The 27,541-nt window shown below is 38.4% G+C and overlaps 1 protein-coding gene across 3 annotated transcripts in view; it reads right to left on the bottom strand.

Moving 5' to 3' along the window:
• The window catches only part of Vps53 (VPS53 subunit of GARP complex), a 138,160-nt gene that overhangs the window by 94,620 nt on the left and 15,999 nt on the right, over positions 1 to 27,541 (bottom strand). For 2 of the 3 annotated variants that reach the window (XM_021728148.3, XM_021728147.3), the window contains exons 5-6: positions 7,485 to 7,600; positions 5,684 to 5,803 (exon numbers count right to left, since the gene is read on the bottom strand). In XM_021728148.3, coding sequence (XP_021583823.1) covers positions 5,684 to 5,803; positions 7,485 to 7,600 — 236 coding nt within the window. Of the gene's footprint in view, positions 1 to 5,683; positions 5,804 to 7,484; positions 7,601 to 10,887; positions 10,975 to 27,541 lie in introns of all 3 variants that reach the window. The other variant, XM_005327885.4, reaches the window with a different exon arrangement.

The following is a 27,541-nucleotide window of genomic DNA, read 5'->3' as shown; positions in this document are numbered from 1 at the left end:
ACAAAATATAGTCTTTAGAAAGACATATAAACTGTGACCATATCTACCTATGCAGCAGAAGTACCATGATATGATGTCCTCCCCCTCCCCTACCACTTCTTATCTTGGTGGTAAGATCCTCCTTTTAAGATTCATATTAAAATTGAACTCTTTTGTGAAACCCACTCTCACTCCCTGCTTCACTCTATCAATTCCTCTCCCAAGATCATATATACTTTCTACAGCACATACTTGTTTTGTTGCATCTGTGCTATACTAGAATTTTCTATTAGTGTCTTTCTTCTTCTCCATACAAAAATGATGAACTCTTTGAGGGCAGAGAGTTTGTATTTTTTATCTTGGTGCCTTTATTACCTCAGCCTAGGACCTAGAATATACAAGGTAGATAGTAAAGGTCTGAAAGATAGATGAAGGAAAAAAATGAATGAATGGGGAAAAAGTATCAACTGTAGATCATCATGAGAGATGATGATCCTCACCACCTACTAAGCAAGTCTGCCTTCTCCATCAGAGCTTCCTTCTCTCTTGCAGCTCATACAGTTCTATTCATGGGCTTTCTTGGCTGCTTCACATTTCTAGTCTGATAAGGCAATCAGCCAGCTCTATGTGTGAAGGGGTTAGGAAGGATGAAGGAAAGGGTGGTGATTTCCCTAGTATTCTGCCAAGCTCTATTCCGACATTCCTTAGTAACTTCTTGGCATTTCCACTATGAGATGGCACAATAAGCACATGTTGTAACCTCCCTTTCCTGCCTCAAATCCTTAGAAATTTGAAAATATCTGAATAAAAATCCAGAACCAAGCAAGAGAAGAGGTGGTAAACTAGACACTCTGAAGAATTCCTGGTGGGACAAGATTAAAGACAAACATTAATGCCTAACAATGCTTCTTAAAAATGAAAGACAGAAAGGTGGTGGATACCAGAAGCAGCAGGGGATCCTGAGGCAAACTCCAGCAGGATACACTGGACCCTTGCAATAGAAACATTTAAGCCAGTGTCCACGTCTGCATCCTCATCTGGAATGCATAGTCAGGCACTGGGTGAGGGCCCTTGGGTCTGAGAAACTCAGCAGTAGCCAGAGTTGCTGATAACATCTAAGAACAGGGAGCCTCCAAGAGCAGAAGATCAGCCCCTGGCACAACCACCTGGCAGCTCCTGCACCTCACCTTACAATAGCCATCTGTTGTACAACTGAACCGAGCAGCACACCCCACCTCTCCTCCACTATTAGGTGGCAGTAAAACAACATTCCTGATCAGACTAACAGAGAATGTCAAAAATAAAAAATAAGCTTTCAGCTAAGAATCACCACATATTTGAAGAATGCTAACACCAAGAAAGAGAGTTACCATGCAAATCAGGCAATTCAGACCTTTCAGATACATGTAATTTATATTCTCTGAGAGATTTAAGAGGCTACCATCCATGGGGGGAAAAACAGCTAGATTTCCTAGAAATTAAAAAGCTTGATTATTAAATAAAAAAGTCAATAGCTGAGCCAAATAGCAGGATAGACAAAAGTGAAGAATAAATTAAAACAGAACACTGAATTGAGGAATTATTTTAGAAATCAGTCCCAAAGGGTAAAAAGATGGAAAGTAGTATATATACACTATATTACACACACACACACACACATACACACACACGTAAAAATAATATGGCAAATTTAGAAGTTCCAACATTCATGTAACAGGAATTCTACAAGGAGAGAATAGAGAGAACAAATCATAAAGACTACTCAAAGAAAAGAATAAAAGAGAATAATTTCTTAGAACTTAAGAAACTCCTGTTCCCCTGGGCCTCCCATAGTGTCCCATGTCGGAGCAAACTGTGGCCCTGAATCACTGTCTGGAATCTGCCTTTAGGCTGCTGGCACTGCAGTGGGTTGCCCAGTAGGAAAAAAAAAATTAAAAAGAAACATAAGTCTTTAGATTAAAGATATAAAAAGTATAGTGCAATACAAATAAAAAAGGACTGTATCCTAATAAAATTCCCCAATCCTGGGCTGGAATTGTAGTTCAGCAATAGAGCACTCGCCTAGCATGTGGGAGGCCCTGGGTTTGATCCTCAGCACCACATAAAAATAAATAAAATAAAGGTATTGTATCCAACTAAAACTAAAAAATAAATATTAAAAAAATTCCCCAATCCTCCTAGCCCTAAATCTGAAACGCAACCAAAGCAAAAGAAAAACCAACAAAAACAGATCACCTTATAAAGGCGTAAGAATCAGATTGACTTCACATTTTAGCAGGTAATGATAAATACCAAAAATACAATAGCTAAAAAACATAAACAACCCAAATGTCCATCAACAGGTGAATGGATAAACAAAATCTGGTATACAAATACAATGGAATATCAACTTTAAGAAGGAAGAGAATTAATGCATCCTAGAACTAGGATGAACCTTGAAAATGTTATGTTAAATGAAATAAGCTGGACACAAAAGGACAAATCTTGTTTGAGTCTACTTATATAAGATAGCAAGAACAGGCAAATTCACAGAATCAGAGGAGAGAGAGGAAGAAATGGAAGTTAAGATTTAATGGGTACACAGTCTGTTTGGAATTATGAAAAAGTTCTACAAATGGATAGTGATGATACTTAGATAATAATTTAAGTGTATTTAATGTCACTGCATTATACTCTCAAAAATAGTTAAAATGATAAATTTTATGACATATATATTTACCACAATTTTAAAAATTAAAAAAGTAAAATATCTAATTATCATAGAAGAAATTAAAAGAACAAAGATCTGCATCTAAAATATGTAATACACTCAAATGGTTTTACAGGAATGATCTACCTAGATATCATGGGACACTATCCACAATACATAATTAATTCCTATTAATCAACCAAGTATGGCGGTGTAAAAGCCTACAATCATAGCTATTTAGGAGGCTGAGGCAAGAGGATCACAAGTCCTAGGGCAACTTAGGGATCTTAGCAAGACCCTGTCTCAAAATAAAATGTAATTAAAGAGAGTTGAGGATGTAGTTTAGTGGGTGGAGTGATTGCTTAGTATGTGTGAAGCCCTGGGTTCTCAATCCCCAGTATCATAAAAGAAAAAAAAAAGGAAGAGGAATTCCTAAAAATTAAAACAGACACCTCACCAAGGAAATGTACATGACCAATCATCAAAAGGAAAAAAGATTAGCCTTACAGTAACCCAGGAAATGAAAAACAGCAGAACTAGATACATTTTTCTTCAATCAGATTGATACAAATGAAAACTGATAGTATCAAATGTTGTTGAAAGTACAGGGAAGCGGGCAGTCATGTCCTCACAGGTGATACTATAAAAATATAAAGCTTTTTTTTGAGGCAGGGGGAATAAGTAATAATTATCACAATTTTAAATGTATATAATCTTGTGACTACTCTAAAGAAATACTTGAATATGTATGAAAGGAGGTATATTTTAAAAATTAGGAAAAATCTAGTGAAATGAAAATGGTTAAATAATCTGTGGAATGTTATACTCTGGAATTCCATGCACAGAATGAGTTAGAGCTATACATATTAATGTTGGGGGGGGGGGACCTAAAATATGTTGCTAGGTTGAAAATGAAAAGCAGGTTTCAGAACAAAGTAAGTAGTATAAAGGCATCTACTTAAAACAAAACCACAAAATGCAACTATAGATTCATGTAAATGAACAAATAAAAATCTGGAGGGCCAGGCAGAGGGGGTGTGCCTATAGTCCCAGCAATTTAGGATACTGAAGTAGGAAGATCATTTGAGCCCAGGAAGTTGAGGCCAGCCTGGACCACATAATGAGACTCTGTCAAAAAAGGAAAAAAAATTTTCAGAGGGATAAGCATTAACAGTCACTCTCTATAGGAAGAGTAATGAGATTTGAAGTACGGTTAAAGGAAACTTAAATCTCATTTGTGTTTTTGACTTTTTTAAATGAAGGAGAATGTACCCATGAATTACTTATATAATTAAATATAAAGAAATTTAGAGGGCTGGGGATGTGGCTCAAGCAGTAGCACGCTCGCCTGGCATGCGTGTGACCCGGGTTCGATCCTCAGCACCACATACCAACAAAGATGTTGTGTCCGCTGAGAACTAAAAAATAAATATTAAAAATTCTCTCTGTCTCTCTCTCTCCTCTCTCACTCTCTCTTTAAAAAAAAATAAAGAAAGAAATAAGAAATTTAGAAAAAGGGAAGTCTGGTCAGGAACAGTGATGCTCACCTATAATCCCAGCATCTCAGGTGGCTGAGGTAGGAGGATCGCAAGTTCAAGACTAGCCTCGTAACTGAGAGAGACTATATAAAAAATAAAAATAGCTGGGTATGTAGCTCAACAGTAGAACACCCCTGGCTCAATCACCAATACAAAAATAAAAAAGGAAAAGAAAGAAGAAGAAAAAAATCTGCTGCAGTCAGGCCTTACTAAGAAAGAGATTCGAACATGATGGTTGCTGCCCTTTCATTTCTTCTTTGCTGCAAGGAAGGTTAGAATTTGTCAGTCACCATTATCTCTTCCTTAGTGTTTTCTAAGAGAAAAGGCAATGAATTAACCACACCTCACCCTCCTTTAGAATCCTCATATTTCTTTGTTACAAGCATCTATCTTTCTTCTTATTGGATCTGCATTTGAGATTAAAAGGAAACAGTGGTAGGAAGGAAAGAATAAAGTTAGAGAGAAAGTCATAATTTTATCATATCTGAAGTTCTAGTGGCATATTTTCTAAAGATTGTCACAGTAGGCTGGGGATGTTGCTCAGGGGTAGAGATTTACCAGGCATGAGTGAGGTCCTGGGTTTGATCCCAAGCACACACACACACACACACACAAAAAAAATTGCCCAGCCATACATCCCAGTCTACATGCTCTTTTACCAATGTGACTTTGACAATTCTCCAATTGAGCAGGTAAGGGAAGAGTTCTTTCCTCTTGAACCTTGAAAGCCTTGTGGCTATAGCAGAAGTGATGCTATGTGGCTTTCAAGGCCAAGTTCTCTTGGGATGCTCATTCTTGGAACCCAGCCATCTTACCATGAGGAAGGCCAAGCAGCCCACAGAGGAAAACAGGGATCCCAGTCCACACCTGAGTGAGCTCCCAGTGACAATGAGCATCAATGTATCAGCCATGAACTTGGTTCTTCCAATTCCCTCTCATGCTGCCTCAGCTGACACTGCATGGAGCACAGAGTTCTCACTGAGCCAAAATAATTGTTTCAAGACAACAAGTTGGGCTGGGAATGTGGCTCAGGCGGTAGCGCGCTCGTCTGGCATGCGTGCGGCCCGGGTTCGATCCCGAGCACCACATACCAACAAAGATGTTGTGTCCGCCGAGAACTAAGAAATAAATATTAAAAATTCTCTCTCTCTCTCTCTTTAAAAAAGAAAAAAAAAAGAACAAGTTTTGTGATTTTGTGATTATTTGTGACAAGAAAATAACTGGGACAGTTTCCTTTACAAATGTGGACACTAAGAATTTTGCATATATACTACAGTAGCTATCTGACATAGGTAGCTCAGAAGACATTATAAGTGGCATTATAGGGGGATCCCAACATCACACAGATTTAGATTAGATAACAACTGAGGTTGCTTCATACAATAAGATTCAACCATGAGCATGTAGAGCTCAGCACTTAAGCACTTCCTATGTCATCTTTTCTCAAATGAGGACCTTTTCTTCAGTGACATTTTACCTTTCAGAAAGCTGCCGGATCTGTGGAATCCCCATATACTTGTGGAAGTGTTCCAGAACATTCATTACACCCTGAAGAAGATTAGCAACTTCTCCATACTGTCTGCGCCTGGTCATGGCTCTGCAAGGAAATTAGAAGTTGAAAGTTCTTTAAAAACAATAACAACAACAACAACAAAACCCCACGAGATATAGATATAGACAAAATTGCTCTAGCTCTAAAATATACATCAACTCAATTTAATAAATATTTACCAAATGCTGGATGTGTATAGCGCTGTGTTCTGGGTGATTTTGAAAAAAAAAAAAAAAAAAGATGTGGCCCAAATCCTCAAGGTGACACCATTCAATAAGGGAGAAAGTCAAGTACACATGAAAATAATTGCTAGATTAAATAGAAATACAAGTCATGTGCTACAAATGGTACAAAAATGTGTGAGTAGATGGATTGTCACTGGGTGGTGGGAGGAGAATCTTGGCAACTTGATTCTGGATTTGCATTGGGCATTATTGGATGAGCAGGGTTTTAACAGAGATGTTACTATCTGAGGATTGTAGCATATGGACAAACCACACTATCTTTCAGGATACATACACATCTATATACATTTACGGGTTAAATCTGTAGGTTTTAAGCCAATATAAGCAACTCTGTGTCAGAGATGTCCACTTTCCCTACTGTAAGGTTAATGAAGCTTAAATAAAAGATGCAGATAAAATCAACAGTTACACACAAGGAAGTACAACTATTAGATCTAAATTTTTCATCAGGGTTGTTCTTTTACACTAAGTGTATAATTTATTATTTTCCTTCAGAGGCATTTGAAAAGGCAGGCTCAAGTTCAAGCCAAGGTGTTATGCTGCTACCACTGGACACTTGAGGGAAGGAATATCGCAAACTGTTCTTCCAGTCCTGCTGACTTGTTTTCTGGATGATCACTCCTTGCACGAGAAAAGACTAGGGATTCCTTGATGTCCAGGCTATACCCAGGAGCACTCCAAAGGAGTCTGCTCTCTTCTTTCCTTCCATGCATTCCCTTATTCCCATCATCCCAAGATTTTGGATACTGTATCAACATTTCTTTGAAGAGGCTCTTTTTCTATCCTTTAAAAAAATTACACTGAGGCTGGATCAGAGGAAATTCTCAGCCTGACACAGACTATAGAGGTAAACTGAAATGCCAGAGAAGGAGGATTTGGATGGATCCTTTGCAGTAAATAATCAGCTCCTACTTTCAAACCTATTTTTAAGGTACTCATGTCTCATTCCCTCTATCAGCCAAACAGGAAGCTTCTGTCTTTGGAAAATTTTTTTAAAAAGTGGGAGGCTGAAGTAGGAAGATCACGAGTTTAAGACCAACCTGGGCAACACAATAACACCCAATCTTAAAAAGAAAAAAAAAAAAAAAGTGGGTTGATGATACATCAAAGATCTGTTTCCAAAGGTGTCAGGTGACAGACTGTGCAACTCAGTCCAATACCAGCAGGAAAACTTTCCAAAACAGAGGCTACTGGGAGTGATTCTGGACCTGAATCACCCTATCTACCATAATGGTATAGCTCACCGTGTGAATCCCATTCTTGGAATCATTCTCACGTCTTTCTGGATCCCCCTCAGATTCAACTGCACCTCACTTTTTTGTAAAATTTTGAACAATAGAAGCAAAAAATTGTGACTGAATAGGACAGAAAGTGGGCAGGATAGGGAGCCTTTCTTGGTGGGAAGAGAATAAACCTATGAAGCCATTTTCTTTATGTGATGGGTTTCTTGTGGGCCCCAAAGAGAAGTCTACATTGCTTACTCGAGGGAATCCACACCACCTGCCAACATGTGCAGGTGGTTTAGCGTCGTGATTGAGGTGGTCAGGTGGCGTTTGGCATGATCTAATTGCTTGATATCACGGGTGATTTCTTTGACCTAAATATTGAAAAACAACAGAAGAGAAAAGAGGAATGTTAAGAAAGTTTTTAACACTTCTGTGAGCAACTTCACAAGAAAATAATGCACATGAAGCAAGGAAAAAAACCTTCAGATAGCCCTGGAGAAATCACAAATATCCTCACAATTCAAAATCAAAATAATTTCTAATCTGCCCCTTTAAATTTAATTTGGCATTTCTTCAGACTTTATACAACAGGGTTACAAAACCCTCAGTGGTGAAAAATAAGTTAATTTTATTTGTCACCCTCAACAAAATGACCCAAAGAGCTTATAGGGTGCAGGTGCCAAGTTCAGCACATCTCCTTTTTTTGTTTGTTTTTAGTTACAGATGGACACAATAACTTTATTTTTATTTTTATGTGGTGCTGAGGATCGAACCTAGGGTCTCACACATGTGAGGCAAGCATTCTACCACTGAGCCACAACTCGAGCCCATCACATCTCCTCTTGAATAAGGTCAAAACAGTGTGACTTCTGCCTGTAGCTACTGGGTTCAGCACAAAATGGAGAGTGAGGCAGCTAGTTTTACTGAGATGGTCTTTACTAATGGAATTAGGGTTTATTGGTTGGTCTGCAGAAAAAAAAAAAAAAGGCTTTCAAATCTCAAATTTAACTTCTGTAACATGAGCTTAACATGGAGCATTGTAAGAGAAGAGGGGCTTTAGGGAGCAAGAAGGCAATCTGGGGAATAAAATTCTGAGAGTGCTGCTCCAGCAGGCCTGAGAGAAAGAGACTCTATCTAGGAAAACAGGTGTACTTTAGTCACTGGGAAAAGTGGATTCAACAGAGAAGGTGGAGAAGTCCTCCAATTTTACTGACACCTAAATGAATTCTTTGACTAAACCAAGGCCATGATAACTGAGAAACATTCTTTTTAAAAAATTTTTTTAGTTGTAGATGGTTTTAGCTTCAATCCTAACATCATTAGGGACTTTAACTGCTATGTTTAAAGTCATAGTCATTAGTGTCCCTTCTCATTCTCTGCACTATTCATCAACCATTAAATCCTGACTATTCTTCCTCTGCCTAATCTCAAGAATCTATCCCTTACTTTCTCACTGCACTCACCAGAGCTGGCCAGTTTCTGCATTCCCAGGATCTCCTTTACTCCCATTACATGTCCTGTGCTGCTTTAAACAAACTGAGCATACAAGCCTCATTGGTAGAGCAAGGGGTGCTCAGGTCAAACTTACATAAGCCAATTCTGCAGAACTGATTACTCATGGTTAGTTTACCCTGTTTGTTGTCCATGGGCATCCAAACAAGATATGCTAGATTTTAGAGTTATCTAGGGCTAAATTCCAGCTCTACCACTTTTCAACTTTGTGTCACAGGCCAAGCTTCTTAGCCTTACCAAGTCTAGGTTTTCTAATCTATAAAATGATATTCATCAAAATAATAATGATAATGAAACCTAGTCCATAAGATCATCAGGAGGGCTAAGTTAGATTGCATGTAAAAAAGAAGTGGCATTGGGTCCAGAAATAAGTCCACATATTACAAATCAATTGATTTTTGACAAAGATTCCAGGAAGACACAATGGGAAAAGACAATTTCTGCATTGGGATAACTGGTTATTCACACACAGAAGAATGAAATAAGACCTTGTGTCTTACACCATTCATAGAAACTAACTCAAAGTGAAATCAAGACTTCAATATAAGATCCAAACTGTAAAATAGATGGAGGAAAATAAGAAGAAATCCTCTATGATATCAGTGTGGTCAATTATTTTTTGGATATGGACCCAAAAGTACAGGCAACTAAAGTAAAAATAGATAAATGGGATAACTACTGAACAATAGTTTTTAGACCCTGATTCGGCAATGAAGGAGTGTGAATGAGAGAAAGGAAGTAAATGAAATGAGTCTCATTGCTCTGTATATATGGGGAGTCAAATTTTGGATATAATATAGGGGAGGATAGCATAAGTGGAGCCTGATTTTGTTTGTTTTGTTCACATGGTTAATATTGGGTTTTGAATGTTACACTGACCTTGCTTTTCTGGAATAAACCTCATTTGTTCTTGGGGGGGGGGGGAAAAAACGAAGTGGCACCCTAGGTACGGTGGCACCTGCTTGTAATTCCAGTAGCTCAGGAGACTGAGGCAGAAGGATCTCGAATTCAAAACCTCAGCAAAAAGCGAGATGCTAAGCAACTCAATGGGACCCTGTCTCTAAATAAAATACAAAAAAGGGCAGGGGATGTGGCTCAGTGGTCTAGTGCCCCTTGGTTCAACCCCTAGTGCCAAAAAAAAGGAAGTGGCACCATGCTTGGCACATTAAAAGAACTCAACAAATACCAGTTCTCTCCTCATTCCTTCCTCCTCTTCCCCTTAGCAAAGCACTGTCCAGGGAAGCAAATAAGACATCTAATAATGCCAGATGCAGCTTACTTGAATGACAGGTCATTGCATGCCCCAACTGGAAGAGGAAGCATAGTCCAGAATAGCAAATTAGAATCAGAAGATGACTTATGAGCAAAAAATGAGTACAATAAACTCTAGCAAAAGTTGCATTTGACGTGTCACCTAATAATCACACTTCAACAGCCCCTGGTAGGTGCTGAGTGTAGTTCACTCTTTGGAAAGGACCATAAATCCAAATCCCTAGTACTCTATTCAGTTCTCTTCATATATTTAATCCTCACAATAACCCTGTTGACATAGATGCTGTCATTCTTATTTTATGGTTGAAGAAACAGAAATCCAGATGCATCATATTACTTAAAATTTCAATCCAGGAGATTGCATCTCATTGTCTCCATGGAATAACAGTGGTGACTGCTGACCTCTGGTCAGCAGAGTGGCCATCTGAGTACATCCCAAGGGTCCACAAATTTGAGGAACAAGAACTTAATTAAAACTATATGTATGTAAACTGAGCAGGGTGCAGCCCATCTCCCAGATCCAGGACCAGTTTTAGTTTGCTACTAAGTTACAAATCATCATGTATCTTGATTGAGAAATATGTGATATAAACAAATGCTAGAGAAAAAGCATCCAAAATGACTAGGAAACTATTTTGGGGAAAAGAAGAAAACTTTTCCTATTTAAATATGGGAATGAAAATGTAGTGCAGGAGGGATTGCCTAGCAGCTCCCCTTGAGTCAGTCCATAATGCACTCACAGGGACTTGCCTGAGAGATGTGGATGACTGTGGCTGGCAGGAAGTGGGGGAAAAAGTCCATTAATTACCATGACTGAGAGAGAAACTAACTTCCTCTGCGGATGCCAAAAAGCTAGGAGGAAACCTAAACCCACCATTTGTTCTGATTTTTCTGCTTTGTCTTTGATATCTTTGATTTTGCCGAAGAGTTGTTGAATAGCTTTCTGGGCCTCTTCAAGTGCCTAGATGAGAGAAATAAATGAAAAACAAGAAGCAATGCAAGACAGCACCAATCACTGCATCATAATCAATTCCAGTCTCAAAAGAAAATTACCATAAAGCTATCTTGATTCACTGTACACATGCTGACAATTTTACTGTACCAAAATAGTAGTGAAATAAGAGTCTAGAATTTAGATATAGGCAAATGCTTGGGACTCTTACCAATCTGCATCATAAAGTTTTAATTTAAAAACTAAGCCATTTTGCTCTATTTTGGTGATTACATTCTACTGATGACAACAAATAAACAGGACATGCACATTGTGTTGTGTGTGTGTGTGTATTCGTGCACGCACACGCACAATAACCTTCAAAACCTGTAAAGAGATAGAGGTGGCTCTAAGTTAGGGATAGGGAGAGCTCTGGATTTGGAAAGTTCCAGGAGACTGTGTCTTACAAAAAAAAATCAGCACTGTGTATGGGGGTTCCAGTATTGTAGCAAACCTTGAAGACAACTATAGCGTTGAACTTGAAATACCAATGAAATGAAATTAGAAAGGTACACTTGAATGGTGAGCCAAATGTGTCTATGGAAATAAAAACCTATAAATATGGATGCTACACATTAAAACTAAGACAACCCAAAGTATCTTTTGTGAGTAAGGACAGCAACAGGAGGGAGTTGGGAGGGTGTTAGTGCTACATACTTGTAGAACACATGCACTGCACTGTTCCTTGACTGAGGGTGACCTACAGCTGAAACACTGCTCTAAGTTCCTTGGCAGCTGGAGTGCCAGCCACACTAGGCAGCATTTCATTTACTTCTTCACTCATTCAACAAGTATATACTGAATATGTCCCATATGCCAGGGAAGGGAAGAGAAGACAAGAAAGCCGGGGATTGAGCCCTCAGGCATTAACACTGGGAAGTCAAGAAGAAAAGAACAAAAGAAAAGAACAAAAATGCAAGAGGAAAATCATGAGCAACATGAGAGAAAACCAAGCACAATGATGTCACAGAAGCCAAACAAAAGTGTTTAAAGGAGGAAAGGAGTGATTGTATCTTATGTTGTAGAAAATTCATGTAAGATTAAGATAGAAAAGTGCAACTGAACTCAACAAGGAAGTTGCTGCTGATGACCTTGACAAGAGCAGTTTCAGTGTAGTGCAGGAGGATGGAATCGGAGAGTGCCATGATGGAGAGAAACAGTGATACAGAGCAGGGACAAGCAAATGATGACCTGTAGGCCAAATACAGTCTGCTATCTGCTTTTGTAAATAATGTTTTTTTTTGGGGGGGGGGAAATGGCTTATTCAGGTATTATCTATGATTACTTTTCACCCTAGTGAGGATGGTCGCCACAGAGACCATACGGTCCACAAAAACTGAAACATTTACTGTATGGTCTTTAACAGAAAAAGTTTGCATTATGCCTACTATAAACTACTTTTCCAACAAGTTTTTGCTATGAGAAAACAAGAAAATGGGGTAATAGATGAGTAAAGGAATTTTTTTTTTTTCAACTGGGTACTGAACTCAGGGACTTACTCAGGCAAGACAAGTATTCTACCACTGAGCTATATCCCAGTGCTAAAGGGAGTAATTTTTAAAGATAAGAGATGCCTATAAATGTCTGTTATATAAATCAGTACAAGAGAAACTCATTGCAGGAGGTACAATGGAATAATTTTAGAAGGACTTTTTAATAATGTTCTTGCACTGTCTAAAGTGTAAGGATTAGCTGTCTAACAAGAGTTATATAATCCTTTGAGTATACACCAAGGATATGAATAGCTTTCTAATGTGTCCTATAATTAAAGCACTCATCCATCCTAGTTTAGCCAGGACAGTCACAGTAAATGACTACTGACTCAGTATAATTACTAACAACTCCCTCTCACTGTCAAAAGTGATGCTGTTAATAAGCTACATGGTCACCTTACCTACAGCATCAGCCAAAGCTACTGCATAGCTGGAATTCCACAAATTTTTGCCAACTGATTTAAAATACCACCAGGGACAGTGTTGCATGCCTGTAATTCCAGCTACTCAGGAGGCTGAGGCAGGAAGATTGCTAGTTGGAGGACAGCCTGGTCAATTTAGTGAGAACTTCTTTCAGAATACATTTTAAAAAGAACTGGTGGTGTAGTTCAATGGTAGAGTGCTTGCCTAGCAAGACCCTAGGTTCAATCTTCAGAACTGAAAAGAGAAAAAAAAATGAGCCAATCATACAAGTGGCAATGCTGAGATTATTGCTCTGTATGAAGGGGGCTGACACCCATCACTCCCCCTAATTTCCGGGATCAATTATAAGCATTAGTTCAAAATCACAGCATCACACTTGCTACTGATATAATCTATTTGGCTAATATGGAGTCTAATGCCCTAGATGCCCCAAGGGGGTCAGTAAATTCTAAATCCACTGAACACTTCTAAAAACTGTTGGGTTATATGAAAAAGTACCTTGGAGACCTTGCAGGCAAATGACCACTAAAAAAGACTGACCTTCTTGGGCATGGCTTGCATAAAATTCTGTGATACTGCATGTCATGTTATAGTGACGTGCTGACATAGCCAAACACCCCGAACACATGACATTCAGCCAGGAAGGCAGAACGGGCTAAGGTCTATACTTAGATTTCTAAGTCTAAACAAGGACACACCATCCTTCCTAAGGGAAAGAGTTCTATCTCTATTCCCCTCTTATTCTCAATCTGGCATCGTACCAGAACTGTCTTCACTGAAAGTAGAACTTTTTTCCTCCAGCAAACAAATAAGACTCACACAATCTTACATTTCATAGTCTTTATGAAAGATAAACAGTCTTCCAGATTACAGATTTTTTTTTCAGGCTGGAATACTTTTGCTTTTTATAACAATGTACTAAAGTTGGTGAAATTTTTTTTTTTAAAGAGAGAGAGAGAGAGAGAGAGAGAATTTTTAATATTTATTTTTTAGTTCTCGGCGGACACAACATCTTTGTTGGTATGTGGTGCTGAGGATCGAACCCGGGCCGCACGCATGCCAGGCGAGCGCGCTACCGCTTGAGCCACATCCCCAGCCCTGGTGAAATTTAATATAATTCATTTTCCAGAGTCAAAAAGTTCCTTGAAGTATTCATTCTATCAAGAAAGTCCATTCTCATAGACACTCTAATTTTGATATCTAACCTCTAATAATCAATAACACAGAAAAGAACATTTTGTAATTGGAAGAATCACAAGAACTATAAAAGGATTTTATTTTTAAAAAATACTCAAATACTTTTACTACCTGGGTAATCAGAAAATGTGCTGAAAGATTGATTCTGGCATTGTCTCTAGACACTCTTTAAAATAAAATGTAGCTACTTTCCATTCCAAACTAGATGTGGACTAAAAACAGAACTAATTGCCCCAAAATATCTACTTTCAATCTACTCTGAATTTCTCCCTCTACGTGGACTTTCTGAATCATGCACCGATGTGTGGCTGCAGCCTGCATCTGAGGGTGTTATTAGGCAGCACTTTCTATGGTGGCCCTCTTTAACTCAAAGTCTACATTCAGGATATGAAAAACAACCCACTGAGCTAGCTTCCAAGTCTCAGCAAAACCAATAACAATAGCTGTTTTTTCTGTGCATCATTAAGTGTATCCCTTACTCTTAATTTTCCTTGCCTTCTGAAGGAGCCTCTGAACAGGCTCCCAAGCCACACTAGATCATGTTCAAAGAAGATAAGCAGTATGGGATCTGGCCCAGGCTCTACTGCTTTCTTCTCCCCTCCATATTTTTATTTTCTGAAGACCTGTTGTTAGCCTCCTGTGTAGATAAAGGGGCTCTGAACCAATGGAAATGCTTTAAGAAATCAACATTGCCTCTAGTCTTAAAATGCATCTAATTTTGAAGTTTGCTCTATCAGATAATTATATTTCCTTTATTCTGTGAGTCCACAGGCAGTCTTTTAGAGATTTTAAACTGAGGTCCTATTTGTTTTCACTGCAGGAAGGAGAAAAGGTTGTTCATTTTCAGAAGAATTGGTATGGCTTTAGACTGTTCTTTGAAAAAAAAAAACAGATGCTAAATCCAAGGTTACTAGGAAAAAACTTACAAATTTTTCATCACTCTGTTATCATTTCTATTTTCCACCTTCCCATCTACCTGCTAGTTCTTTTCTATTTATTGCATGGAAAACAATGCACTGTATTAGTTAAAGCAAGAGTTTTTTAGCACTGGGATTTGATGATTGGCCTTGCCATTAAATAGTATGATCTCTGTTAAACCACTAACCTTCTAGAGGGACAGTTTCATAATTTCTAGAACAGAAAATAACATCACCTATATCAAAAACATTTTGTTTAGGAAGGAACACAGGGCTAGGGAGTGAACACCTTTGGAATTGTTGGCCCAGTATTCTTTCTCCCCCAGCCAATCTTTTCTCAATGTTTCCTTTAGAGTCCACTGTCCAAAGGGCAGAGGAGGCTCAAGCTGGGCCAATCAGAGTTTTCCTGTGATATTTACAGAGCTGGATTGGGAAAGAGGGTTCATCTATCTGGTAGTAGAAGAGGGTTCATCTATCTGAGTTAGATAGCAATGAGGTTTCCCAGGAACAGGAGGAAGCTGGTCTCCAGCTAATGCAGCCCATAAAGAGATACAGACTTAGCTGATATGAAGTAGTGCTTCATTCCTGGGCTGCAGCTGCATAACAAGTTCAGTTGAGACATTCCTCTTCCCACAGCTAGATTGTTCAACTTCCTTCAAATCAAGACACAATAATATCTTTTCAAATAATCCCTTTTTGCTTAGGATACTTGTTTATTTACAGTATAAAATCTGGAGATTTAACCCACTGAGCCAAATCCCCAGCCTTTTTTTGTTTTTTATTTATTTGGAGACAGGGTCCCACTAAGTTGCTTAGGGCCTCACTGAATTGCTAAGGCTATCCTTGAACTTGTGATCCTCCTATCTCAGCCTCCCACGCTGCTGGGATTATAGGCATGTGCCACTGCACCCAACTGCTAAAGACATCTAAATTGCGATTTTGTCCTTGCAACCAAGAGAATCTTGACTAAATAAAGCACAATCAATGTTCACAGGAGGGACTGCTAAATGGCAATGATTAATATCATTACCAGATCTCTCACACAGAATGTAATATTTCACATTAGACCATAGCTCTAAAATTCAGAGGTTGTTGACTCAACTTTTTATAAATGAGGTTCATAAATAAGCTGGTAAAGTTCACTATCTGCAGCCATGTTTGGAAGAATGGCATCCTCAAACCACACTGAAAATCAAAGATGCTCCAGAAAGTTTAAATCTTTTGCTCATTCCCACAATAGAAAGTGAATGCCTACTAAATGTACCTGTGTTGGATACTGAAGAAAAAGATTGCTACATAGGGGAACTGTCTTTAAAGAACTTATAAGGAAACATGTAAGAAATATAAGTAACTAAGATGAAAATGATACAAAGAGGTATGAATTAAGAATCATTCAGCATCCTTTGGTAAACCCAGAAAATCGTCAAGAGAACAGAAACACTGATGAGGGCTACTACATCTGATGAGCCCTAATCAGAGGCCCTGATGGTATCTACTAACGGTAGACACCTAGGGCTAAGTAGCCTATCTTTTACGTCCCTTCTGATGCTGCTGGCCACCCTGGCACCACTGTGAGCTGCTGTTATGGAAACAGGGCACCTGTAGCTGGAGCAGCAACAATATCAATGCAGCCCGTTCCCACAATGATGCCAAACAGTAGTAGAGGCTACAGGAGTCTCAGCCATGGATGGCAGCACATGTATAACACCATGCTTCCCTGCATCCAAGAACACACCAAACACCTTCTGGGTCTGGCAGCCTTGGTCAGATGCCAAATAGATGCCTATCAGAGGAGAATCACTGGTGTTAACACTAACTCTTTCATAGCCCATTCAGAAATCTTGGGTATAAAGGTGCTTTATTTAAAGCACAGATTTCTTTCCAAGTTTGTGAACCAAAAGAATGTAAGGAGCAAAGGGAGTAATTCTCACCTTATTTGTTAAAATGCTCTGTTCCACCTAAGTTACTTTTATTTATGATTTCTGTAAACCACATCCACTGAAAAATGTGAATCAAAAAGCTCATTTTTTATTGTTTTTAGGAAACAAGCCAGAAGTTTAAATCACAAGATGAGGCAGAGACACACATTCAGCCTTGCCCAAACAAGACTAAACATTTACATTTTAAAGTTCTGCTTATATCTGTTATCACCCATAGCTAAAACATGCTCACCCTGAAATAGCTGGGAGTGGTGGAGGCATTCCTGCACAGCTCCCTTAATGAAATGTAACCCTGGAGGAGGAGTGCGTTTAAAGCAGCAGTTCCACATGGCAAAAGAGGAGGAAATATTTAAGCAAAGGCTCAGCTGCTTTTGCTGAATAAAAGGCACAGAAATCCAATACGGGGAAGTGGGGCACATTTAAAGGAACAACTTGTCCAAGTTTAACAAAGGACTACTTCCCACAAATAGCTAAGCCTCCCAACTGCCAAGTTTGAGGTTACTTACTTCATACTAATTCCCCATATCTTACTATTACTTCTAATTTTAGTCACTTACTCTAATCTATATTACGGGTCTTCATTCAGGAGAAAACACTCTTTTGTGGTGATATCTAAATGTTCCTCAGTTAACTTTTAGAGATACCTTCTGTACCAATGTCCTGTTGGTCATGGGATCCCCTCACAGCTTTCTCTGAAGGATCTGATCTTTTCCTATTTCACTCATTCTCTTCAGGATCTCAATCATTCCTGGATTTGCAGCACCACAAGTATGCAGTGGACACAGCTCTCTTTTCACCCTTGGCTGCTTCTCTCAGTCTGGTTTCTTCATTATGCTGAGAGAGACCAGCTAGTGAGCAAGGCCAGGGTCACTGCGACTGTTTGGATTCCCCTATGAATCAGTTAATTTTTCAGGCTCTGCAGTGAGAAAAAGTGGCTCTCAAACCTATTTATAAACATTTGTCACTGTCTGAAAAGAGATTTTGGTGTAGACAAGTTTGTGGCATGCTGGGAGAATCAGAAAACCTGTGAATTGTGATTGATTCACTAAGTGTGACTTTGGGCAAGTCACAGAACATATTATCCGAGCCTATTCCTTCACCTACAACGTAGGGAGAATGCCGTCTACATGGCCTGATTCAAGTCTCCACAGGATCAAGTCATGATATATGTAACAATATTAGGGAGAATGTAAGGTAAACATTTATACATTAATATAAATGTAGTATAATAAAACATTAGTATTTTAGCCTGGACAAATAACTCAAAATGTATGTTCTGCAAAAACAACTCAGAATGTATCTTTGCTTACAGTGAATTAATCACAAAAAAACCTTATTAGCCTTAGCTATGTGCAGTGGCACATGCCTGTAACCCCAGAGACTTGGGAAGCTGAAGCAGGAGGATCACAACTTTGAGGAACAGCCTCAGCAACTTAATGAGACCTTGTCTCAAAATTTAAAAGGCTAGGGGTGTGGGGCTGGGATTGTGGCTCAGCGGTAGAGCGGTCGCCTAGCACAGGCAGGACCCAGGTTCGATCCTCAGCACCACATAAAAATAAAGGCATTGTGTTATATCCATCCACACCTAAAAAAATAAATATTTTTTTTAAAAAAGGCTAGAGGTGTAGCTCAGTGGCAGAACATCCCTGGATTCAATCCTCAGTGTGGCAAGATGACTACTACAACAAGAGAGATGTTAACAAAAATAAAGGCATTGTGTTATATCCATCCACACCTAAAAAAATAAATATTTTTTTAAAAAAAGGCTAGGGGTGTAGCTCAGTGGCAGAACATCCCTGGATTCAATCCTCAGTGTGGCAAGATGACTACTACAACAAGAGACATGTTAACCTTACAACAATACATTCTTAATTCTAGAGATCTGGGAAACTCCAAGGCTAACAAGTGGTACTGGAACCTGTGCACAAGATACTGATTTAATTACCAGAATCTCCTAATCTCTAAGTATGTAATGAAATAAAGAAAAAGTATATATTTCTTAACAGAAGCAGAATTTGGCCTAATTATAATGATGTTATAACAAGAATAATTGTAAACTATCCTTTCGTGTGACTGGGAACAAAGTTCAAGTATAATAAGGAGACAAGGGTGAGTAATTAGGTCTGATTTGGATTAAACACTACTCAATTCACCTCTTCTTCTACTTTATAAAAGACAATACTGGGTCATCAAATTTGTCAGTAGAAACATCTGCAGAAGAAATGTCTCCCTTCTAATCGTGAGCTATTATGAAAGTGACACTAATATATTTTGCCTAACATCCATGTTCTAGATATTATGATATCTAGTGATGAACTCAGCATCTTTTCACAGTCAACAATACAATAGGGAAATATAAATTAGAATCCTGGCCTGTTATCCAATACTTATGGAAGATGATAAGTTTCTTGTGCACTTTAAAGCTTTAATCTAGATGACTACAAAACACCAAACCAGACTAAAAAAGCATTATCCCTGGTTTTGCAAAATTAATCTCCTTCCAGAGGAGACCTGGGAGTCCAATTAGAGCAAAGGAAATTTTATAGCTTTATTACAGACTTCTGAAAACAGGGAGTTATTAATGGAAATGCTGACAGAACAACCACAGTACTGAATTCATGCTGTTTAAAATACTATATTTCCATGGATTTAAAAGAGGGAAGAGGAAAAGGGAGGCCAACCTCTTACATGAAGACAGAGTTTTAAATTCCCATCCACTGTTCTCACATATCTGAATGACTTCTTGTGTCAAGGACTTGAAATCCAGGAAAGCTTTGCCCTGTCAGCAGAAATACTGCAATTTTTCTAATGCACAACCTCCAACTGAGGATAGAATTTTCCTTACAAAAATCTCTAACTACCAGCAATCAAAAGCAAGAGTGACCTGGGTAATAGCCAGAGCAGTTACAGTAGTGATGAATGGCATTTTCCTCTTCAGATGCTGAGACTCCAGTTAAAACTTGTGACTGCCATTAACATGGAAACAAGGAGATGGCAAAAATTATGCTTGACCTTCCTTTCCTGGCTCCTAACAAGTGCCAATTTATATGGAGATGGTTCAGAAGAATAATAAACTTCACTGTTCCTTCTTGGCACACTGTTTTCCTAAAGCTATTTTCAATAATCCTGTTACAGACAATTGGGACTTACGTTTCTAAGGACAGGAAGGAAATAGTCTAACTGTTGGAATTGTCAACTAAATAAAAGAAAAATTCAAAGTAGCTTTATTTTGGTATGGGGAGAGTATCTCTGTTAATAGGCATGGAACACTAAAGTTAAAGATTCTCTAGCTTATCTGAAACACATAGTCTGCACAGATTAAACGAAGCTGAAACACATAGTCTACACAGATTAAATGAAGATAAAATAGGAAGCAGGCTTATGTTAAGGTATTCTATGTTTACTGAAAAAGATAAACTTATTAAAGTTTAAAACAATATAGAAACAATATTTCCAAAGAGAATAAATTTTTATAAAAAATTTGTTTCTTTCATTTTTCTTTTCTTCTTGTTGTTGTTTGGTACCAGGGATTGAACCCAGGGGCACTTTACCAATGAGCCACATCCCCAGACCCCTTTTTAGAAATATTTTATTTTGGGCTGGGGTTGTGGCTCAGCAGTACAATGCTTGCCTAGCATGTGTGAGGCCCTGGGTTCGATCCTCAGCACCACTTAAAAATAAATAAAAAAATAAAGATATTATATCCAACTACAACTAAAAAATAAATATTAAAAAAACTAACATTAAAATAATTGATTTTTTTTTAATTTTTATTTTAGGGACAGGGTCTTGTTAAGTTGCTCACGGCCTTGATAAGTTGCTGAAGCAGGCTTTGAACTCCCAATCCTTCTGAGCTGCAGGGATTACAGGCCTGAGCCACAGGAAATTAAACATTAAAATGACTAAAAATTATCACATTGTAACCAATGTTGTTCACAATAGCCAAAAGGTGCAAACAACCCACAAGTCCTAGATGAATGGAAAAATGAAATGCAGTAAACCCAAACAACGTAATATTCTGCAGTCATAAAAAGGAACAATATTCCAAAACACGCTACAACATGGATGGACCTTGAGGACATAACAAGGGAAGGATGCTAGAAACAAAAGGTCAAATATTGTTGGACACCATTTATACAAAATGTCTAGAAAAACAGGGCAATTCATAGGGATAAAAGGTAAATTAGAGGTTACAGGAAGCTGGGAGAGCTGTTGCTTAATGGTTACAGAGTTTCTGTATGGAATGATAAAAATTTCAGAAACAGAAGCAGTGACAATTGTCCTATATTGTGAATGTAATTAATGCCACTGTATATAAAGATGGTTGAAATGGTAAATTTTATGCTACATATATTTTATGCAATTTTTAAAAATTTAATAATGTATAACAAGACATTGAATAGTATACTTAGATTCAGATTAAGCTGTGAGTTACATTTCAATAAAGCAATTAAAAATGCGTTACCAATTTTGTGCATTAAGGCAAAAAATGCCATATTTAGTAAACAAATAAGCAAAAAAATATGCCATATTTAGTAAACAAAATTGGGTAAAAAGTTCTTAGGTGAAATAAAAACTATATAGCCAGAGTCTTCAGAGATAAGCGTACCTTATGTTATTTGAAAATAGGAACACAAAAGGTACGATTAAGTATTAAAAGAAACTCAAAGAATACAGGGAAGAAAGAAGTATTAAGGATAAAAGTATAAAATAATGAACAGGAAGAGGAAAAGAGTAGAGATGATAAATAAATAAATCTAGGTACAAGTCTCTTGAAAAGGCCTAAAGAAATTCTGGCTAGTTTAATCTAAGGGGTGAGGAGGAAATACATTATGGAAGCAAAGAAAATAAAAGCAGATATTTAGAAAGGATGACTAAACTTAAACATCTGTGTGAAATTATTTTCAAGAATCTACACTTACTAAAATTGATTCAGTAAATGGGAGATGTAACTATAATCACAGAAACATGTTTTCATTCTCAGAGGACAGCATACTGAGGCAATAAAGAGGCTCAAATTAGTAGGAGCAAGCAAACCTGGAGGTGCTTGAAAGCAGGGCAGTCAGGATGCAAAGGAGAGGAACTGGTGGAAAAGTCACAGGGACATGACAAATGCCTGGATGCACAAAATTGGCTTATATCATAACCAGCAGCAGCAGCAGCAGCAGCAACAATATTACTACTATTTACTAAGTATGAGTGAGCCTGTTATTGTTCCTGATGTTTAAAGTATAATAATTCTAATTTGCACCATCCTGGAGTAGGTCTTATTACTTCCATGGCATAGGTGAAGAATCTGAGGCTCAAAGAAGTTAAGTCACTTGTCCAAGATAAACAGAAAACAGCAGCGCCAAGTAGTAAAGAGTTTCAAACAAACAGCAGATGTGTGTCTGCCAAAAAAACGCTATCAAGGCTCACATGCAATAGCAGGATGAAGCATGGTGGTCAGATGAACCCGGTCACATGGCAGTGCTAAACGGTGAAATGTTTAGCACTGTTACCAGTTGTTGCCTCAACTACAGTCAGTGGCACTCTAGAAGTGGGCAAAACAGAACATTCACTTGAATTCAACATGTCAAATAAAGACCTCTACACCCAGAATCCTGGCTAGGGAATGGTAGTAGGGCCCAATCAAAACCAGGGGCACTGCTCCTGCAGAAGGCTGAGCCCTAGGCTGACTCAAGGGCTGCTCCACCTACCCCAGTGCTCTCTGCACTCCCAGGTTATGCCCAGAATGAAGCAATTTCTGAGTTTCTGAAGTTTACTACTGTTTGAAGGTAAGAGGAATAATACGAGGAGGGGAGGAGGGAAAAAGGAGAAAAAGACAAAAGAAAAGAAAAAAGAAAGAAACAAGCTGGGTGTGGTGACACATACCTATAGTTCCAGCTACTCTGGAGGCTAAGGCAAGAGGATCACTTGAGACCAGGGAGTTCAAGGCCAGCCTGGGCAACACAGGGAGACCAGATTCCCTATCCCATCGCACCCCCAAAAAAAGAAACAACCAACCAAACAAACCTCTGATCATTTTCAACCACTAATGGGAAAATGTGAACTTATGCTTTAAAAAATCATTTTCAAGACAGTATGTGTTAGGAGTAAAAAGTAAGTGGCAATCTTTTTTTCCCCAAACTACGGTGCTTTCAGGACTAATGCCTCTGTTTTCTTTATTTTCATCAGTCAATGGGCTTCACTTTCTTCCCAAGAGAGAATGAGAAAAGGGATACATTTAAAATGATGAAGGGCAAGAATACAAACCATCCTGCAACTCAGCTGATTAACAATGAATTCCTAATCCCACGTGGTGAAGATGACGCTTATGCTGTCAAGTACCATCACCCACCTAGTTGAGAGTTTGGAGAATGCTATTTTCATTCTAATGCTTGAATTAGATGATGTGCTAATTTTTATGAGGAAAATCAAGGAATATTTTCTCCTTGAAAGGCAACATGCTTTGCTGATTTAGTTAATAAATCTTTATGATATCTCCATGAAGAATGAAGCAGGCAAATATTAACAGCTGCCTTTTCTAGAGAAAAGTAAGACAAAAAGATGAAGAAAAATTATTCTGGATAATAACTGGGGACAGGTGGAAATCCTGTGTTTTCGGGGCCTGGCATTTTGTATTAAAGTGAGAATGAGGGGAAGAGAACAAGAAGTCCCTAATAGCATGACACATGGCTCTGAACCCATCCACTTCACCTTTTTATCTAGAAGTCAAATCAAGACATTGAAGGGCATGTCTGGAAAATCTGCTAAAATGGGGAGGTCATCACAGATTCAAAAGGTCTCAACAGGTTGGAGCAATCAAGCAAAATTAGCAAGGTAAAACCAAGGGTGAGACACATAAAGTCTGGCACTTAATTAAAAAAAAAAATCTCTTGCACAAATAGAAGAGGAGAAAGTTTAAATGAAGTTCATATGAAAAAAACTTGGGGCAGTATTGCAAACCATTGGCTCACAGATGTGTTTTGTTTGGCTTTTGCAGTGTTTGTGAAAAACATGAAGCCAACATTTAAAAATTGGGAGAGGCACATAAAAGTCCAGATTTCTTGGCTTCTCTAGAAAAACTGATAGAATTGGTAACTCCAGGTCTGCATTCAGACATGACAAGGAATGGTTAGAATTTACGTATGGCTGTCCGATTCAGACAGAGAATTCACACCATGGACGAAGGTATAAGGATTGTATGGCAGCGGCTTAAGCCATTTTAGTTTTCTTTTTTCCTCTGAGGGCATCCATTTGCAATTCTTTACCTGGGGGGCTTAAGGGGACTGCAACTCTTCAGAAGCCCATGGTGTGATACAGCTGCCAAAAGCTTCACCAAATCCAAGATAATGGAAGAATACATTAGTGGCTCTGAACTTTTGAACAGTTATAGACTCCTAAGAGAATCTTTAAAAAAAATAAACCAATGAGTCTTCTCTCCAGAAATATGGCTATCCATACAAATATTTACAATTAATTTCAGGGAACTGACAGGCCCCTGAATGATTCCAGTCTAGAACTAGGAGGCAAACTGTCCCTCTGTATGTTCCCATGGTATGTCTATTCCTGGGAACCACATTTTAAGAGGCAAGTGGACAAATTTCTAACCAAAGCAAAGCTATCAGGATGATAAAGGAGCTGGAAATTACATCATAAGGTTCAGGAAACTTAGAATGGCTGGGCTAGAAAAGAAACAGTAAGAAAGGAATATAATAACCATTTTAAATTTCAGAAGCTGTAATAAGGAAAAGGGATTAGGCTTACACTGGTCCAGCTGGCAAAATTAAATCAATGAGGAGCTACAATGAAGTCTATTTTACTATTTCAGTTCAGTCTAAGAAAGTTTCTTATACTTAAATCTGTACAAAACTGGAAGAGATTGTCCTATTCAGTGTGGGTCAATGAAGTCAGGAGCTTCCCATCACTGTAAGGATGCAATGTCATAGATGTTATATAAAGAATTCCCAAACTGGGTGGCATCTCGCACTACAATTATCTGAAGCTTCTTCCAAATCAAAATTTTAGTTGTCAGAGCTTGAGAGGGCAATAATAATTCTCTTCCCCTCCCACACCTTACTCTGACCAAAGAAACAGCCCCATTGCACCCAAGCTCCATTCAAGATACAGAAACCCAGTGGCTGATCTGTCTTGGTGATTCTCAGTGAGAACACTGGGAACTGGTCAAGGTTTGGCTACTCTTGTAATTTCTTTTTTTTTTTTTTTTTTTAGAGAGAGAGAATTTTTAATATTTATTTTTTAGTTCTCGGCGGACACAACATCTTTGTTGGTATGTGGTGCTGAGGATCGAACCCGGGCCGTACGCATGCCAGGCGAGCGCGCTACCGCTTGAGCCACATCCCCAGCCCCAATTCTTGCAATTTCACATGCCAGCTTTTTCCTTCTCTAACCTGCTCTTCTATTCACCTCCCTTTCCATCTACATTCAAGCTGTCCATTTTAATTACTGGGAAGCTGCATAAATTTCATAGCATATCAAATCATGTACTTGCTGAATTGACTCATTTTATCCACCAACTTTCAAACATGTGGGTATTTAATTAAAGCTTTGGATTGATGATTTCAACAGATAAAAATGGGGAGGACTCCATGCCATATTAACTTTGTAAAAGCATCACCGTCTGGTTAAAAGAGGTCACAGACAAGACTAGTTCAAATTGGCCCACATAGGAGGTGGTCAACAAGCAAAGAATTCTCCAAAATGCTTTGCACAGTGCTAACCATGCAAGTTGGGGTTCCGGAAAATTGTTAGGAAGTAAAGAAATGGCCGCACTGTGTCTTCAATTTCTAGAACATCCCTTGCTCCCAAGGAATTTTTACAAAGAACTCTTTTAAAACTCTTGTGTTAAAAATGTATTTTAAGACACCACAAACGTGAAGTAAACACTTTTCCCTTATTTGCACAGATTGAGAAAGCACATCTATTCAACTTGAACGTGATAGAGATGAAATTTATGAAAGGAAAACTCGTTGTTGTCCATACTGCTGCTCTCCTCCTGAATGTTCCTCAGAAGCATAGAAAACGAGTTCTGAAAGCGAACTTTTCCTGTGTTCCAGGGAAGAGGGGAACGTGGGGCCTCTTGACCTATAAAACTCAATATTTTGGAACATCCATAATTCTCTCAAGCCTGTGCCAGTCAAATAGAGACTCCCTTCGGCAAAACAACTGCCAGCCAAAGCTGGAGAGTAAAGCTTTCATGCCTAGGAGTTGACAAGGACAGGACTTAAAAGCTCCTTGGAAAAAAAAGTCTCAACTTCAGCTTGCATTACAAACTGTTGGAAAAGACAGATGGAGGGGATGACAGGAAAAGCAATTATTTCTTCTGGGCTTCCTCTCTGTCTGGATTCTAAGGAGACGAATACAAAATTCCATCACAGATTGAAATGCTATCTAAACATTCTTGAAAATGTGCTCTTGCTCTCTGAAATATGACCTGCTCTGCTGTAGTAACTTGTAACCCATTACCATATGAAGGTGGGGAGTATCAACATTCCTGCAGCCCACCTACTTCTGGGCCTGACTCCCCAAATTGGTGAGTTTGTGACCCCCCAGCTTAAAATGTAAATAACTAAAAGATGTATATTCACATACCATGACCCACCAAAAGTCATGATGAATCATCTACTTTATTTTCACATTCCTGGAGTTTTAAATACCCGTGACTCTCTTGAGTATTTAAAAGTTTATAGTGAGCTATTCCAAGTGAAGGTTGAATCACACTAAACAGTAGTGCTATTCCAAATAGTAGTATACTGGGACTATTCATACGTGAATCTGGGCAGGGGTATAGCTCAGCAGTAGAACATAAGGCCTTGGGTTCAAATCCCAACACGGCAAAGAAATAAAAATCTCATGCAAGAACCAAGCTTTCAACCACTATAAAGGAATACTCAATAGGGCTGGGGATGTGGCTCAGGCGGTAGTGCGTTTGCCTGGCATGCGTGCGACGCTGGGTTCGATCCTCAGCACCACATACAAATAAAAATGTTGTGTCCACCAAAAACTAAAAATAAATATTAAAAATTCTCTCTCTGTCTCTCTCTCTTTAAAAAAATAAAGGAATACTCAAAAACTGATTAAAATGATGTTTTTATGGTCAAGAACTTTTTTTTATTTGTAATCAACAATCATACACACACCAAATATTCATTACAGCTGAATAAAATGTTGCACGTGGACTATGGGGACTGAAATATGAAGATGAGAAAGATGTAGTTCTTACCTTCATGAAACTTAAAAACTAATCAAGGGGACAAAACATATTTACCAGTAAGTCAAGGGAGACCACACAACCCAAGATAAAGCATAAGCAGAAGACTGTGGGAATTCTGGGACAGACAGAACACACATCTGAATGAGGAATACTGGGATCAATCTTCTCCTCTGTAGAATGAGAGGAGTAATCCAGATGAATTCAGAGTCCCTTTGAGCTCTAAAATTCTGATTCCTTTGATGTTACCCAGATGAGGTAAACATATCATAAAGGAAAGATTATTTAAGCCAGCCTTTAGATGGGTAAGATTTTGAAATGTAGCTATTGGAAGAAAGAAAGAGAAGAAAAGAC

The sequence above is a fragment of the Ictidomys tridecemlineatus genome, chromosome 3 (assembly GCF_052094955.1).
Source record: "Ictidomys tridecemlineatus isolate mIctTri1 chromosome 3, mIctTri1.hap1, whole genome shotgun sequence".
Classification (NCBI taxonomy): domain Eukaryota; kingdom Metazoa; phylum Chordata; class Mammalia; order Rodentia; family Sciuridae; genus Ictidomys; species Ictidomys tridecemlineatus.
The sequence above is the reverse complement of the archived record's forward strand: the minus strand, read 5'-3'. Positions and strand labels throughout refer to the sequence as shown.